The sequence below is a fragment of the Scleropages formosus genome, chromosome 20, assembly GCF_900964775.1.
Source record: "Scleropages formosus chromosome 20, fSclFor1.1, whole genome shotgun sequence".
NCBI classification, from domain to species: domain Eukaryota; kingdom Metazoa; phylum Chordata; class Actinopteri; order Osteoglossiformes; family Osteoglossidae; genus Scleropages; species Scleropages formosus.
In genome coordinates this window covers 9,262,687-9,277,680 of record NC_041825.1, presented here as the reverse complement: position 1 = coordinate 9,277,680, position 14,994 = coordinate 9,262,687, and the positions used below count along the sequence as shown (strand labels likewise).

The window sequence follows — 14,994 nt, the reverse complement described above, 5'->3', positions numbered from 1 at the left end:
GGTCCTCCGGGGGTCACAGGTCAGCCAGAATATTACCGATATACATGCGTTTGCCTTTATTTTGTTGTTACATACAAATGTAGCAGAGCAGCTCAATGGTTATTAGTGGGTTTGAATCCAAGCCTACTTCTGTTTGGGTTCCTTGCACTCTAAAAAGACATGGGGTTCGGGTGAAAGGGTGCCTGTACATGTCTCTATGCATCAGACTGGGGTCTTAACAAGGACGCAACCTGCGTTGCAATCCTGCTTGAATAAACAGTTCCTCAAACTGACGGATGGATGTTCTCGACAGCAGCAGGCACAGAAAGGTAGCTCCGAGCGGAAATGGAACTTTAAATGAATTGATCCCTTGAGGATGTGATCACTACATGCGTATCTTAAATGCATTGTCGAGATCAGTTATGGAAAATATCATTTCTAAAGCAGCAATTTAGTTTTCTGGTTTCAGGAGATGTTTGTAACGTTCAATATTTATTGCAGACACTTTCTCCAGGCGTGCGGTACAATTGTTTTAATTAATATATGAAATTAGTCAGGAACTGTTGTGTTTTCACAGAACAGATTGTCTGTTATCAGATGACAGACTGAGCTGAGTGCGGTCATGTTTACAAAGGCATGTTCTGTAGTCGATGCATGTCGCAGTGCAGTTAAAAGCATGAAGCACACGCATGGGAGGGAGTCTGTAACAACTGCCCGTTCCAAAGCATACTCTTGTCCTCTCTCTAAAATTTAATTTGAAATCTGGGCCATCTAGCATTCAGCAAATGTAAATGTCGCTGCTACTGTATTCATAATTTCTACAGACGCATGTTTCTACTCTAGCTAGCCTTTTCCTTTCATCTGGTCCATATTTGCATATTCAAGCATTCAAATTTCCTTAGTTTTTAGCGATTGTGAACGAAACCAATCAATTTTTGTAGCCGCATTAATTCAGCTTCAATGTTTCATCCGAGGGAATGTCCCTAAAATAAGTACAAAGCAACAGGGAGTTTATGTGCTTTATGAATATTTAAACGCATCATTTCTAAAGGGACAGGCTTCTGAATCCGAAACTCGTTTTTAATCACAGAAGAATTTCAGAAATCGTGATTCCCACGAGTTTGACCATCACTCAGGCACAGGTGAAACTGTGTGATGTGTTTGCTTGCTGATGCTGAACAAAGAGAATGTACTTACTGTCTGAAGTCAGTTGCATCACATGACCATGCCCTTTGACCGTGTCCTGTAGAAGCCCAGCAGAGACCGTACTACGCGGACTACTCCCCCGCCCGCCTGTACATACACACACTGTGCACCAACCACTACCTGGACCTCTTCATCACCTGCATCATTTGCATCAACGTCGTCACCATGTCCATGGAGCACTACAACCAGCCAAAGGTGAGGGTTCCACAACAGTCACTCTACACATGACCAGCTTTACTAACACTTTCCACCCATTGCCAACGACCCCTTGTCGCAAGCGGGGTCGCAGCAGGCTGGAGCCGTATCCGGAAACGCGGGGTGCAAGGCAGAAAGGGGGGAGGGGACACACCTAGGACAGGATGCCAGTCAGTCGCAAGGCACCCCAAGCAGGGTTCAAACCCCAGAATTGGCTGAATCTGCCGCAGCACCACGCCCCCAGCTACTAACACTTTGCCTACCACAATTAGAACAGTTAGTCATCAAAAAGTTGCATACAAAAACTTGGGTACCTCGTCCTCCCTCTGGAAGTTCACAGGAAATCGATTTTTTCAAAGTATTTTATTTTATGGTAGGAGGGGTCAGACTAATTTGCACAGTGTGCCTACCAAGACCAGATGAGCAATGAGTATGAACTTTCCCTAAAGTTATTGCAAACTCTCCAAGTGCAGCTTGGCCCTCGGTATCTTTGAATAACAATGTGTTTTTGTTTTCCCCACCTAAATTTGCGACGTAAGCACAAGTGAGTGTGATCTCGGTGGAGCTTCCTTCAGAAGCAGCAAAGAAAATTGCGATGTTGGAGCAGAAAGAGGAACTTCTTGATGGCCGTCGTTGAGCGTGAAAGTGCAGAGTCGAGCAGCAGATATTCTCATGTGAGCCAATTGTTGGGACTGAGGATTTAAAGTTACTGTTGTCTCAACCGGGGGCAGTGAGGATAGCGCAGGGGCCGCGGGGACAGGCTGCCCTTGTGCCATGTGTCCATAATGCACAGAGACCGCATTCAAAAGCAGATCCTGAGTGACAATTTTTCTCATCTACACGTATAATTTGATGAAAACAGATGATGAGAAGTGCCGTACTGCAGATTATCTGTTTTGTTCCTGGCCACTGTGTTGGAATTTTGAAATGTATTAAAAGTGCACAACTCAAGTGCAGCAATCTAATTTGCATGTATGAAATACACACACACACATTTTCAGAACCGCTTGTCCTTTACAGGGTCACGGGGAACCGGAGCCTACCCGGCAACACAGGGCGTAAGGCCGGAGGGGGAAGGGGACACACCCAGGACGGGACGCCAGTCCTACTAAATTTTAGATATCTCAAGGAAAAAAATATTTATTTCACTTAACATGTTATTTATTTATTTAGCTCATGCCTTTGGTGACTTAGACAATGAAGTCTCTGTTCTAATCCGATTATAGCTATTTACCATTTATTAACAACTGGTTAATTCTCGAATGCATCGATTCAGGATAAGCAGGGGTACTACAACAGTAACATGTATTCGAACCCGAGTTCTTCCTGTGCAAAGTGACAGCACGAACCACTACGCAACCTGCAGCCCTCGGTAATAAACGGCATGTGTGGGGTGGTGTGTGACACCGTTACATCACCAAGTGCTTCGAAGTCCACATGTCACATCAAAATCCACATCTCTAGAAAACAGTACATTTATAGGTGTTTTAATGTTGCTAAGTGTCTGGATGAGTGAAGTAGGTTTGTTCATTTGCCTTAATAGTGTACTCTCAGCATGGTGACTTTTAAGCTGCATGCTTTAAGTCTAATAGCCATTCCCCTGATCCGAGATCTGCTACGAGCACCTGCTGAACCGCTTTGTGAAAGTGTACCTTTGTGTCCTGCAGTACCTTGAAGAGGCCCTGAAGTACTGCAACTATGTCTTCACCATTGTCTTCGTCTTCGAGGCGCTCCTCAAGCTCGTCGCCTTTGGCTTTCGCAGATTCTTCAAAGAGCGGTATGAGTCCTGGTTATATTCATTATTGTTAGCTGCTGTTGTTAATAGGATGATAGTATAATTTGTGTAGATGCAGTAAACATATTAAAGTCAAGCGTGATAGTAAAAGACTTTATTCTAGGTGATTTCAACAAAGAAAAATGTATGTGCAGCAGAGGTTATGTGCATTAATGTAAAATGTGCAGTCACTTGAATAAAACACGAGTTGAAAAATGCGAGGGATGGTAACAATTGTTAACGGAAACAAGCTGTGCAAATGCAAGGAACTAGACGATATTTGTGTGAAAGATGCATTTCAAGTATAATTGTAAATCACTCGAATCGTGTGTTCGGTGCAGATTAAATTACATTTACGTTTATTTATTTAGCGGATGCTTTTCTCCGAAGCGACTTCCAATGGATACTATGTAGTGTTATCAGCCCACACACCTTATTCACCGTGGTGACTTACACTGCTAGATACACTACTTACACTGGGTCACTCATCCATACATCAGCGGAACAAACTCGCTCTGTGTCCCTCACACACTATGAGGGAATCTGAACCGCATGTCTTTGGAGGGTGGGAGGAAACCAGAGCACCCAGAGGAAACCCACGCAGATACAGGGAGAACATGCAAACTCCACACAGAGTACCGCTCTTATTCTGGTTTTACCCATTTACGTGTATGCAGCCGGATATTTTGCTGCATCTTTCTCAGAGACACTATGACAGGACCCCTTCTGGGACGTGAATCAGCATCCTTTGGGTTACGAGCGTGTGTCCTCATTTACTGTGCTACCTGGAGCTAGTTATGTGTGAGCTCCTGTGCAGCTGTCCTGGTGCCGCCTGCGCGCAGGAAGCTGTTTGCTCTCAGACTCGGCCCCGCATCGAATGCGCATTTCACTGTTGTTTCAAAGCCTTGCCCTCAAACCCAAAGCTCACCCGGCCGCATTCAAGTGAGCTGACAGTTCTTTCGGATCCCTACAACGTGAGCAGAGCGCCTTAGGGCCTCGAAATTCCTTGTCGCTTTCATTGCACGGAACAGACAGAGTCACCTTTCTGGTGGCTTCTCAGAAGCCCGTGTTTTCCGGTGTGCTGTGTTTCTATAATTTATTTATTCATTTTTTATTTCCCCGCACTCTTTGTAGCAGTATCCGCAGGATTTCTGTGCAGATATAAAAACACATGTCCTTGATTCGGGATGTTTAAAAAAAAAAGAACCCCTCTTCTCTGGCTATTGTTGCATGCAAATGAAAGAATGTTTTTTTTCTGTAGAAAACTTTGTCCTTATTATGTGAGGGATGCTTCTGTAAATTCTCATTTGATTAATTTATGCCTGAGGTGGTGATTATATTCCCGCTCACCAAATGTTACAAATGGGCTCTTGAGTTGGATTTATCATCTTTCCTATTTAGAATATGGGGAATTGAATAAAGAAGCGTTATTATTCTCTTCATTGCGTTCTCAATTTATTTGTGTGTGAACACGTGTGTGTGTGTGTGGCGGGGGGTGAGGGGGCATGAATGTTCCATCGTCTGTGAGGAGGTGTTTTTCAATTTTTATTTGCATCTTTCTTTTTCTATAGGTTTTTCCACTCCACGTCTGATTTCACCATCGTTTTATTGCTTGACACGTGCCATTGTGTAATTTCTGTTGCCGCACACTTTACATCACTGCACAACTGTGTACTTTTAATGTCTATTGAGGGCGGTGTTCTAAAATGAAACATTAAAGTCTTTTTTTTCCCCCCAGATGGAACCAGTTGGATCTGGCCATTGTTCTGCTGTCCATCATGGGAATTACGCTGGAGGAAATCGAGATCAACGCGTCGCTCCCCATCAACCCAACCATAATCCGGATCATGAGGGTGCTGAGGATAGCAAGAGGTACAACTGTCCTCTTGACACAACCGGGTAGTGCTGTCACACTTGGATGGGCTACTTCTGCTAAATGAACAAAATTCATTGTCTGTATCACTGCAGCGTCTGTCCTCTAAAACACTGAATATTATTATTACTATGAATTCACCGCATTGCTTTTATGCAAAACTCCTTACGGTACTTTGCTCATTTATACATTCTTACTGCAGCAATTCAGGGTGAGTTCCTTGACCTAGGGTACTAGAGAGGCAGCAGGATGCGGGCTTTGTACCTGCAAACTTCAGGATTTACGTAAGCAGGGGCAACAGGGACCACAGTGGTCAGAGTTGCTGTCTTTGAATATGAAGGTTTGCAGGTTTGAATCCTTCCTCCTGCTGTTGTACCCTTGCGCAAGGTACTTACCGTAAAATATCTCTGGGAAAAATTACCCAGCTGCATGAATGGATAAATAATTGTAAGTCACTTTGGAGAAAAGCATGAGCCATGAATAAGTGTGAACATCCAAGTCTGTGTTCTTAGATGTTACACTCCCTGTGTATCCTAAGAGACGATTGTGCTTCAATTCAGAAAAATTTTACTTTTGAAAAAACAACACAGTGCCAAGCAATTATCATATGAACCCCACTCAGTGACAGTACTCTAAAAGATGGATTATAGGGCATTCACTCTGTGTACACATAACACTGTTATTCCGAGTAGTAATTGTGAGGATATTTCGAGATTTTCCCCCATAATCAAAGTGTACGTGTATTTCATGTATGACAGCCTGATGATAGTGTTGGATGCTCTAGATCTCCTGCCAGTTTTAATGTTCCTGGTGCCTCCTCAGTGCTGAAGCTGCTCAAGATGGCCACAGGCATGAGAGCCCTGCTGGATACCGTGGTGCAGGCCCTCCCGCAGGTACTCTCAGTCGCTCTCGTTACTGTTCACCTTCTCCTTGGAGATGTCCATCACCATCCCTGTCGATGTATTACATCAGTTTTCTCAGTTTTTCTTCCCTGATATTGTTTTTGACACAGTATGATATTCATTTATAAAATAAAAGAATATTCTGCTCTGCGTTGAATATTCTCATCCATTTCCGTAAAAAAATATTCTCCTCCGTGTTGTTCTCTACGAAGCATGCGCATCACTTAATGGTACTTTTTAATAATGTATCCTTCCCACAATCAGATCTCTTCATGTAGCCCCACACAAAGCACTCGGTTGCAATACTTTTAGGAAGACCGGTTCATTAAATTAAATTTGATAGATTGAGGGCCCCTGAGTGGCTCAGCTGGCAAAAGTGCTCATCCTGAGTGCAGCCCTCGAACCGAGGCCACGATTCGGGCCTGAGCTATGTCATCCATCAATTGTGATTTGGGGTTGTGTCGCAGTGTGACATAATTGGCATTGTTCCATCTAGGAGAGGTGGGGGGTTAATGTCTTGGGGGACTGCTGTTAAAGTATTTCCTGGAGACGACAAATGGGTACCTTTCACTAGCAACTTGGATTGGGTTCTGTAGGGATCTTTGATTGGGAGCTTCTGAGTTGATTGGGGGCGGTAAGTTTCCACTGTGAATCTGTGCTCTGCACTGCCGAGCTGATTGGGAGCCTCCAAGCTGCTGGAGCACTAAGCATGGTTGGAATGTGATGAACAGCCAGTAGCTTAAAGGAATGTGATCCACTCTGTCATCCCACTCCTGGGAGCATCCTGCAGTAAATCTACTAATATAGCTAGAAGAACACATGATCCAATTGAAGTTCCTCCTATCCAGCTGGTCAGCATGTGGGCTTGACCTTCTGCATGTGATTTTCTTCTTATCCAGGTGGGGAATCTGGGCCTGCTCTTCATGCTCCTTTTCTTTATCTATGCTGCTCTGGGCGTGGAGTTGTTTGGCAAGCTGGGTGAGTGTCTCAGTCCTCATTTGTTCTCTTCTTTTCATGATTTCAAAGCTCTGTTTACAGCAATAATCTTCATTGTCACTGTTAAAAGTAGGGATTTGTGTACTGTTATGTGCAAAGGGAGTTCTCTAAGAATTTATCATGTTTATTTTAAATTCCATGTGTATTAAATCGAGGACCTTGTTCTTTGTCTTACTCTTATATACCCTGAAAAAAGAAGCTGTCGTTCAAAATGCCATGTTATGGACATTTTTTTTTCAATGTCTGGAGTTGATGGTATTCCCTAGTTGCTGGTCTTCGGTAATCAGGTGTTGAATGAAGGACCCAGTGAAAAATAAGAGTAGTAAATACCAGCGCATGTATTTTCTTTAAGAGTATTTTCTTTACGATGACATGCCAGCACATGTTCAGTCCAAATATGACCAGGCATGAGGCAGACCATGGTGGACTTACTGTGTAGTGCATCGGTGTGATGTGACATAAACAATGGCTTTCCTCCACAAACAACAGCACTGAGCGCTTGTTTGTTTCCACTGTCCCATTTCCTCTTTTCTCTCTCAGTTCATTTAACGTACTTTTGCCGCACCTGGTTTCTGTCTCCCACAAAGGTGCATCTTATAATCCGGGACATGGGTGTGGTCTGCGGGGTTGCATGCACCACTGATTTTGCAATTGCTCTACTTTGGCATTTAGAAAAAAACAACAGGAAAAATTGTGTCATACACTGCTCCAGCAAGAACAGCTCTTGCTCTGAGAAGCCCTAGAGCTAAGACTGATGCTTTGGTGCTCATTATCTCTGTTTTGAAAAGCTTTCATTATCTGTAAGAGGATGGGGAAGGAATGGGAGGAGTGTTGGGAGACTGCAGGGGTGATGGGGTTCAAGCACATTGTAGGACCTCTGAAGCCAGAAGCAAGTACTAATTCCATAGCCAGAACTGCATTTTGTTTAGACACAGAAAAAAAGCAAAGAAAAATGTACTAGTACAGATGGTCCCCGACTTACGATGGGGTTACGTTCCAATAAACCCATCATAAATCGAAAATATCGTAAGTCGAAAATGCATTTAATACACCTAACCTCCTGATCATAGCCTACCATACATCAATGGCCATTATGGGCTTTCCACCTTCATGCTGGGCAATTGCCTTGAGTTTCTCCTCAAGAGTAATTGCCCTCCTCGTCTTCTCACCAGTAGACGGAGATACAGATGGGTGTTTCTGTGACATTATGGGTGCAAAAACACAACATAGATAAAGGGGGGTATCCAAAAAAATGCTGGAAACACAGAACACTGTAGAGTATCGGTTGTATATACTAGCGACCGCGTGGCAGAATGGGAGATGCGGATCGTTGCCGCTCCCCAGTATCGCGAGAGAGTATCTCACCACATATCGCTTGCCTGGAAAAAAATCAAAACTCAGAATTCAAAGTACGGTTTCTACTGAATACGTATCGCTATCTCACCATCGTAAAGTCAAAAAATCTTAAGTTGGACCATCGTAACTCTGGGACCGTCTGTATTGTAATGCATGAAGTATATTGAATGTATGTATGTATGAAATTTTTAAATATAGTTATTGCCATATTTGTGGCTTTCTCCACTTATGACCAGAGTGCAATGATGAAAACCCATGTGAGGGTCTGAGCAGACACGCCACATTTGAGAACTTTGGGATGGCCTTTCTCACCCTCTTCAGGGTGTCCACAGGAGACAACTGGAATGGCATCATGAAGGTAAGTGTTTCAGGGACCATTAGCTCAAATTTCCCAAACAAAATACCTGTCTTTCAAAATGATAAAGCTGAACATTGACCACCGCCACCAAACATTGCAGGGGATGAATGTATCACTTACGAAACAAAGTAACAATAATAATAACAGGACATGTGGACTCCTGTCCACTTGACTGGAATGTTGTGCTCTCACTGCCTCCCTAGGACACCCTACGTGAGTGTCGAAGTGAGGACAAGCACTGCCTGAGCTACCTGCCGCTGATCTCACCGCTCTACTTCGTCACCTTCGTGCTGATCGCCCAGTTCGTGCTGGTCAACGTGGTGGTGGCCGTGCTCATGAAGCACCTCGAGGAGAGCAACAAGGAGGCCAAGGAGGATGCGGAGATGGATGCGGAGATCGAGATGGAGATGACACGCCGCCTCAGCACGACATCTGGCGGGATGACCCTGGGGCCCGAGAGCAGGGCCAGCTATGTGGGACCACTCCCAGACTCACCTGCACAGGTAACACAGTCATCCATCTCATAGAACCTTGCTGGAGTCGAATAGCACTCCTTAAAAAGGATTCATGTTGATGCATTTCATTAGGATTTAAGTCTCTGTTAAGATCTTTTCCTCCACTTGCAGTCTTAGAAATGTATGGTGAGTTTCCCAGTTTCTACGGCATAAGCAAAGATCTTTAAGTCCAGTCGCACTTTTTTCTGCCCTCAAGGCTTATGATGCAGTGTAATCAATGCAGAGAAATAAAGAAATAGACTGGTATTGACCGCTGATCCTCTGCTTAGATGATTTAATTAATTTTACTCATTGCTGCTCACAGTTCTGCACAGTAAGTGTCAAAACTCCCGGTATTTCAGAACAAGGAGTGAATGGCCAGTAGAGACAGAATCATCCAGACGGTTTTCTATGCACGGGGCCATAAGTGGCTCCAACTAATAAGCCGCTGACAACGAAAGGTACAATCCTGGTTAAACCCCTGGTTAAACTCCTGGGGTCCTTGGTCTGAAATGCATCCCGGAAAAAATGTGGGAAGATCAAGGTCCTGAGTGAGAGGGCAGAGCCCTCTCTGGGCTGTTGGAAGGTGAAGTTCCTTTGTTTGCTGAATCACTGCAAGTCCCCTGAGCATCTCATCAGATGACAGCAAGATGCTGAGTCTGCGTGGGAAGTGGTCCAGTGGGAGGCCAAGGAGAAAGGGGCTGAGCAAATGCTCCTTCCCTACTTTCCTTCATGGTGAAATGACATTGTGGCAGGCACCTTCACCTCACTCTGTGTCTGTGCCCAAACTTCATTTCTCAGGCCTCGGGGATGGGTGGGGAAAATCTTCCTGCCCTTGATATGCTGTAATCGCGTTAATCCTTCAGCGCCCTGTTAATCAGTCAGCTTACCCTTCGCCAACAAGAACTGTTTAGCGAAACATATTACTTGAAGTGATGTTGCACAGAATCGGCCTAACATTAAACCTCTTAGAGGATTCGGATCTTCCCTTCGCTATGAAGGTAGACAGTTGTTTTATATAGGTTCCAGTCTCAGTCAAAAGACCTGCGGTGAAAGTACTGTACCACGCATGGGATGCCTTGAGACACAAGAGACCAATAAACTGTCTTTCCTAATAGGTTATTTAGATAAATCATTATGACTTTATTCAAATGGGATGCCAACCACGAACTGAATAATTTAGACAGATTAACAAGACATTACATTCATAAATGGAATCAGTATATTGCAGAAAGATGTTTTGAATAGTTTATCACAAACCAGCTGCCAGATGGGGGCATTTTGATTTTTTATAGGCTTTGTTTTTATAGCATAATATTATTTTAAAGTTATATGAACTACAGAGTAGATGATTCTGTCGTTGAATGTGCTGTACATCACTGACATGTAGAAGTATGACTGGGTGGCCTGCAGATGATGGAGAACCCGTTGTAACCCGTTGTATAAAAAAATCAAATCCAGTGCCTTATGCACCCACATTACTCTGAACAGCTAGAGTAAAAATTACTCAGCTGTATAAATGGCTATACAGTTATGGGTAGTTTATTATACAAACCTAATATTGAATGTTGCCTTGGAGAGAAGTGTCATTTAAATAAATGAACAATAGTAACACATCAGACTGGTGCCAGAAGGTACTGTAATAGGTAAAAGATACCGATACCCTAGTAAGGTCTGGACTGTTCTGTATTCATTCTAAAAATATTATTGATGTTTCAGTCTTTTTATTTTTCTAATGAATTTGCTTTCAGCAGCGCTTCACTTCAAAGAGTTACATGGGCACGTACCTGGAACTGTTACGGCTGTTACGTATTTCCAGCACCCCTGCCGTAAAACGGGTGGCCGAGTCAGCCAAGTGTGCTTTTTTGCAGGACGAAGTGATGCACTGTGGCGAGGAGAACCTGTTGTCGGTGAGGAAAGCGTGTGTGTCGAGAATGCACTCGCTTCCCAACGACAGCTACATGTTCCGCCCCGTGAGGTCGGCCAACGCCCCCTTTCCCCTCGCTGAAGTGGAGCCTTACGAAGGGAACCTGCATCTAGGTACCGGTGGTACCAGTGTCATTAAACTCAGATGGGTCAGTCTCATGAACCGGTCATGAATAACGTGTGTGATGATTTCAGTTACTAAGCGTTAAACAAGCAACCAGTCTTCAGCACCATTATGACCCTTCATATTTCTATATATAAAAGTTAATTTATCATATAGATTGTTACACTTATACGTAAAGTCTTGCCGCCATAATTTGTCCAGATATCTATAATCAAATGCATATAGTTTTTATAGCAGCTGAAAAAAATTAAAATTTCAATCCACAATAAAAATATTTTCAGTGAAATGATACCATCCAGACATGTTTCTCATTACCATTACATTTGTTCAACGTTGTAGACAAGGTTAACATTTCTTGAGGCCTTATGAAGAAGTTATGATTAAAGATAAAGACAAGAGAAGTTTGGGGTGGGACAGCTGGTAGTGTAGTAGTTAGCACTACTCCCTCGGGACACAAAGGTTGCAAGTTTGAATCCCACCTCCAGCTGTAGTACCCTTGAGCAATGCGCTTACACTGAGTTGCTCCAAGAAAAGTACCTGGTTGTATAACAGAGTAAATAATTGTAAGTAGCTTAACATGATAAGTTGCTTTTGAGGAAAAACATCAGGTAGATGAGTAGATCCTTTATTTTCATACCTTCAAAATGTCATTATTTACTCTGAAACGCTGGTAAACGTCATGGGCTCTCATTACTGTTACAGGATCTTGCCGAAAATCTTAAGGAAGTTAAAATGGTAATTCATACTGTAAGACATTAAAGGGCCTAAGAAGACAGGAAAAATTCTGCTAAATCATCGTGGCTGAAACCGCTGTGAGGAAAAACATAAAGGATTTCTCATCACCATAAGAGACAGTTTTCTTATTCGCTTTGGTTTAAAGTCCATGAGACTGACCCATATACCGCACGTCTCACTCATGACTGTTAATGTGCGAAACATCACAGGCTTCTGACGTTTTACAGCGAGACTCATTTTCAGCTCAGATTCTCGAAAACAGCAGTTGGTGTTACTTTGGCCGTTGCTATTTCTGTCCAGGTTCGGTCTCTTCTGTAAATTCCCAGCCTTGTGAAGGAAGCTCCCTGCTGCGTGTCCCTGGAGCCTTGGCTCACGGCAGGCCGACCTCTGTGTATGACAACAGCAGCCTGCCCAGGATAGCCCCGCCATGGTTGAGCCCCTCGCCCAGTGTTAGCAGGCCCCTGCGCAGACAGGTAGGAGAGCCCACAATCCTCCAGTGGGCAATCAGCACGCCAGGCCATCTGTGCAATTTATTCTTAGTGTTTCAAAGCCCCGCATTAAAGGAACGCTTCGCTCCACGCTCGGTGTTACGTTCCACATCTCAGACGCGCGTTTCTGTTCCAGGAGGCGATCAAAGCCGACTCCATCGATGTGCAGAGCTGTGACTCAAAGGACAACCTGGAGCGGCAGTCCAGTGACAGCCTACAGCTCAGGGTGCCCATGCCTGGCAGCTTCACGTTCCCCAGACCGGGAGCTTCTGGTCAAGGCTCACCTTTGCAGACCCCGCGCAGCCGCACATCCAGCGTGCACACTCACCGCCAGGTGTACAGCCAGCGCAGCATTCCCAGCAGGCCAAGCAGCCAGGGGAGCGGCCGCAGCAGCAGTCCCTCCAACTCCATATTCGAGTCAGCAGACCCAACGGACGAAGAGGTGCGCCACATCAACAGCTCCGCCAAGGGCTGGGGAGGCGACCAGCTTGACCTTCGCAGCCACTCCCTGTCCCCGTACGCTTGTCCTGACGGCAAGGTCCCCGTGCCCCTGAAGAACTGCAGCAGCGCCGCGAACCTGCTGGCCTGTGGACTCCGAGAGAAGGAACTGAAAAAGTTCTACAGCGTGGACACCAAAGGCTTCCTGGCCAAGCCCTCGTGGGCCGAAGACACGCGGCGGCACTCCATCGAGATTTGCCCCTCGGTAGACGACAGCGGCTTGGACTTTGAAGCACCGATGGAGGGACGCAGGAGGTCCTCCCTGCACGGCCAGACAGTGCCCCCCGAGTGCCTGACAGTCCACCGGAAAAAGAAGATGAGCCCGCCCTGTATCTCGGTGGAGCCACCCCTTGAGACAGAGCTCCTGACCCCGGCTGCATCGCGTGGCAAAATACCCGAAAGCAGCATGCTGCTGAGGAGAAGGACGCCCTCCTTCGACTCCCCCCTGCAGCGTGACTCCCTAGAGTTGCCGGACCCCCAGCTCCTTGCAGAAACCATCCCCAAAGCAGAGAGGCAACCTTCGTGCCGCAACGAGCACCTGTCCATTCCACAGTTCTCTTTCGACCAGTCAGACATTAGTTCCCTCAGCAGCATGTCGGACATCCTCTCCGACAGCGACCAGTCCACGCACTCCTCGTACTTCGACGCCAAAGTAGAGGGTCGGACGGAGACCGAACTCAGTAAGCTGGGCCATCTCAAGATTCCAGCAAGCGGGGAGCTGGAGAGCAGGAGCCAAACGTTGGCCAAAATCCAGGAGTCCAGGAGCCCTCTGAGGAAGAGGGGATTAATCCGCATGGCAAGCACAAGAGACGAAGACGTCGACGACTCCGCGGCATAGCCGCGGTGTTGAGGGATTGCATGAGGGCGTCCATCCAGCACACTGTCTCGTGCATCGGTCAGAAATGATCGACGCTGGTGTGTGGTCATGGGCCTCAGGGGCCAGGTTTACAACTTTGGATATGCAATTTAAGTTTTTCTAATGGAACCTGGGATCTAACGCTCACAGCCCAATCACATTGATTTGGGTTCAAACGTCTACTGTATTTAATATTATGGATTTGTTTGTTTAACGATCACTTTCTTATTGGCACTGTATTGTGCAAGGGCACAGTATAGTAAGGTGCATCATTAGCTGAGGTATGTACATTTTATGTATATCTTGTTGTGTAAATAATAGAGGAAAATAATGTATCAGTGCAGAAAATACGTATTCATACGCACATATTTTTATAGAGCTCAGTAATGTTTTGCACACATCAATTTGAATTTCAAGTTGGTTGGTGTTTTGTTGTCCTCTTGTAAATGTACAGGTTTTGTTTTAATGGCGGTTGGTTCAATGATAGTCTGCTTACAAAATGTACTGATACTAAAAGTTATTTTTATTATTATTATTTTTTACTGAGGATAGAAAAAAAGTGTTTATATTGACTAAATCCAATAAGAACCAAACTACTATTGAGGTTTAGCCTTTGTGCAATAATTTAAGGTTCAAAATTGGGTTTGCTTGAAAACTGAGATGCGTGGAGAGGACAGCATAGCAGTAATGTCTAAAACGGTCAGATGACATTGAGTTATGACCAATATTTTTAAAACTTGACTTGAATCACATCCAGTATCCGGTGTCATTGTCCTGGTTTATTGTACGTTGTACAGAAGCGCCCAGCGATAGGAGCTCACGTGATTTTTACACCCAAATCTGGCAAAACCAACCACGACATCTCCCAGACAAACTCCCGTGCCAAGTCTGGGTTTACCACACCAAATAGGAGTACGGGGGTAGACTTCCTCACCTAGTTACGTGCTCTTGAATGGAAGCGTGGTATTCTTCAACACGAAGGGAGTAAAGGATGAAAAATTAAAGGGCTTATGAAATCAAGGGGTCATATGTGAAGGACAGAGGCGGAAAGGCTGTTGAATTTTACCCAACGGCTTTCCTTTTCAGAACGAAATGTGCTTTCTTAGACTTCCCACCAAAATATTCACTTTTACATTTCAGCCTTGATACGGTGCCTTTGCATTCAACTCATTTTCCTGATTATGACAGGATTCTGTAGCTGATTTCATTTTGTTCTGTTTTGATCAGGACACCG

The 14,994-nt window shown here is 44.8% G+C and overlaps 1 protein-coding gene across 2 annotated transcripts in view; it reads left to right on the top strand.

Moving 5' to 3' along the window:
• The window catches only part of LOC108927102 (voltage-dependent T-type calcium channel subunit alpha-1H-like), a 53,461-nt gene extending 39,236 nt beyond the window's left edge, over positions 1-14,225 (top strand). For both annotated transcript variants that reach the window (XM_018740168.2, XM_018740161.2), the window contains exons 24-33: positions 1,229-1,380; positions 3,048-3,157; positions 4,893-5,026; positions 5,850-5,920; positions 6,829-6,907; positions 8,518-8,639; positions 8,843-9,142; positions 11,005-11,173; positions 12,219-12,391; positions 12,543-14,225. In XM_018740168.2, coding sequence (XP_018595684.2) covers positions 1,229-1,380; positions 3,048-3,157; positions 4,893-5,026; positions 5,850-5,920; positions 6,829-6,907; positions 8,518-8,639; positions 8,843-9,142; positions 11,005-11,173; positions 12,219-12,391; positions 12,543-13,742 — 2,510 coding nt within the window. In that variant the 3' untranslated portion in view covers positions 13,743-14,225. The remainder of the gene's footprint in view (positions 1-1,228; positions 1,381-3,047; positions 3,158-4,892; positions 5,027-5,849; positions 5,921-6,828; positions 6,908-8,517; positions 8,640-8,842; positions 9,143-11,004; positions 11,174-12,218; positions 12,392-12,542) is intronic.
• The last annotated feature ends 769 nt before the right edge of the window (positions 14,226-14,994 follow it).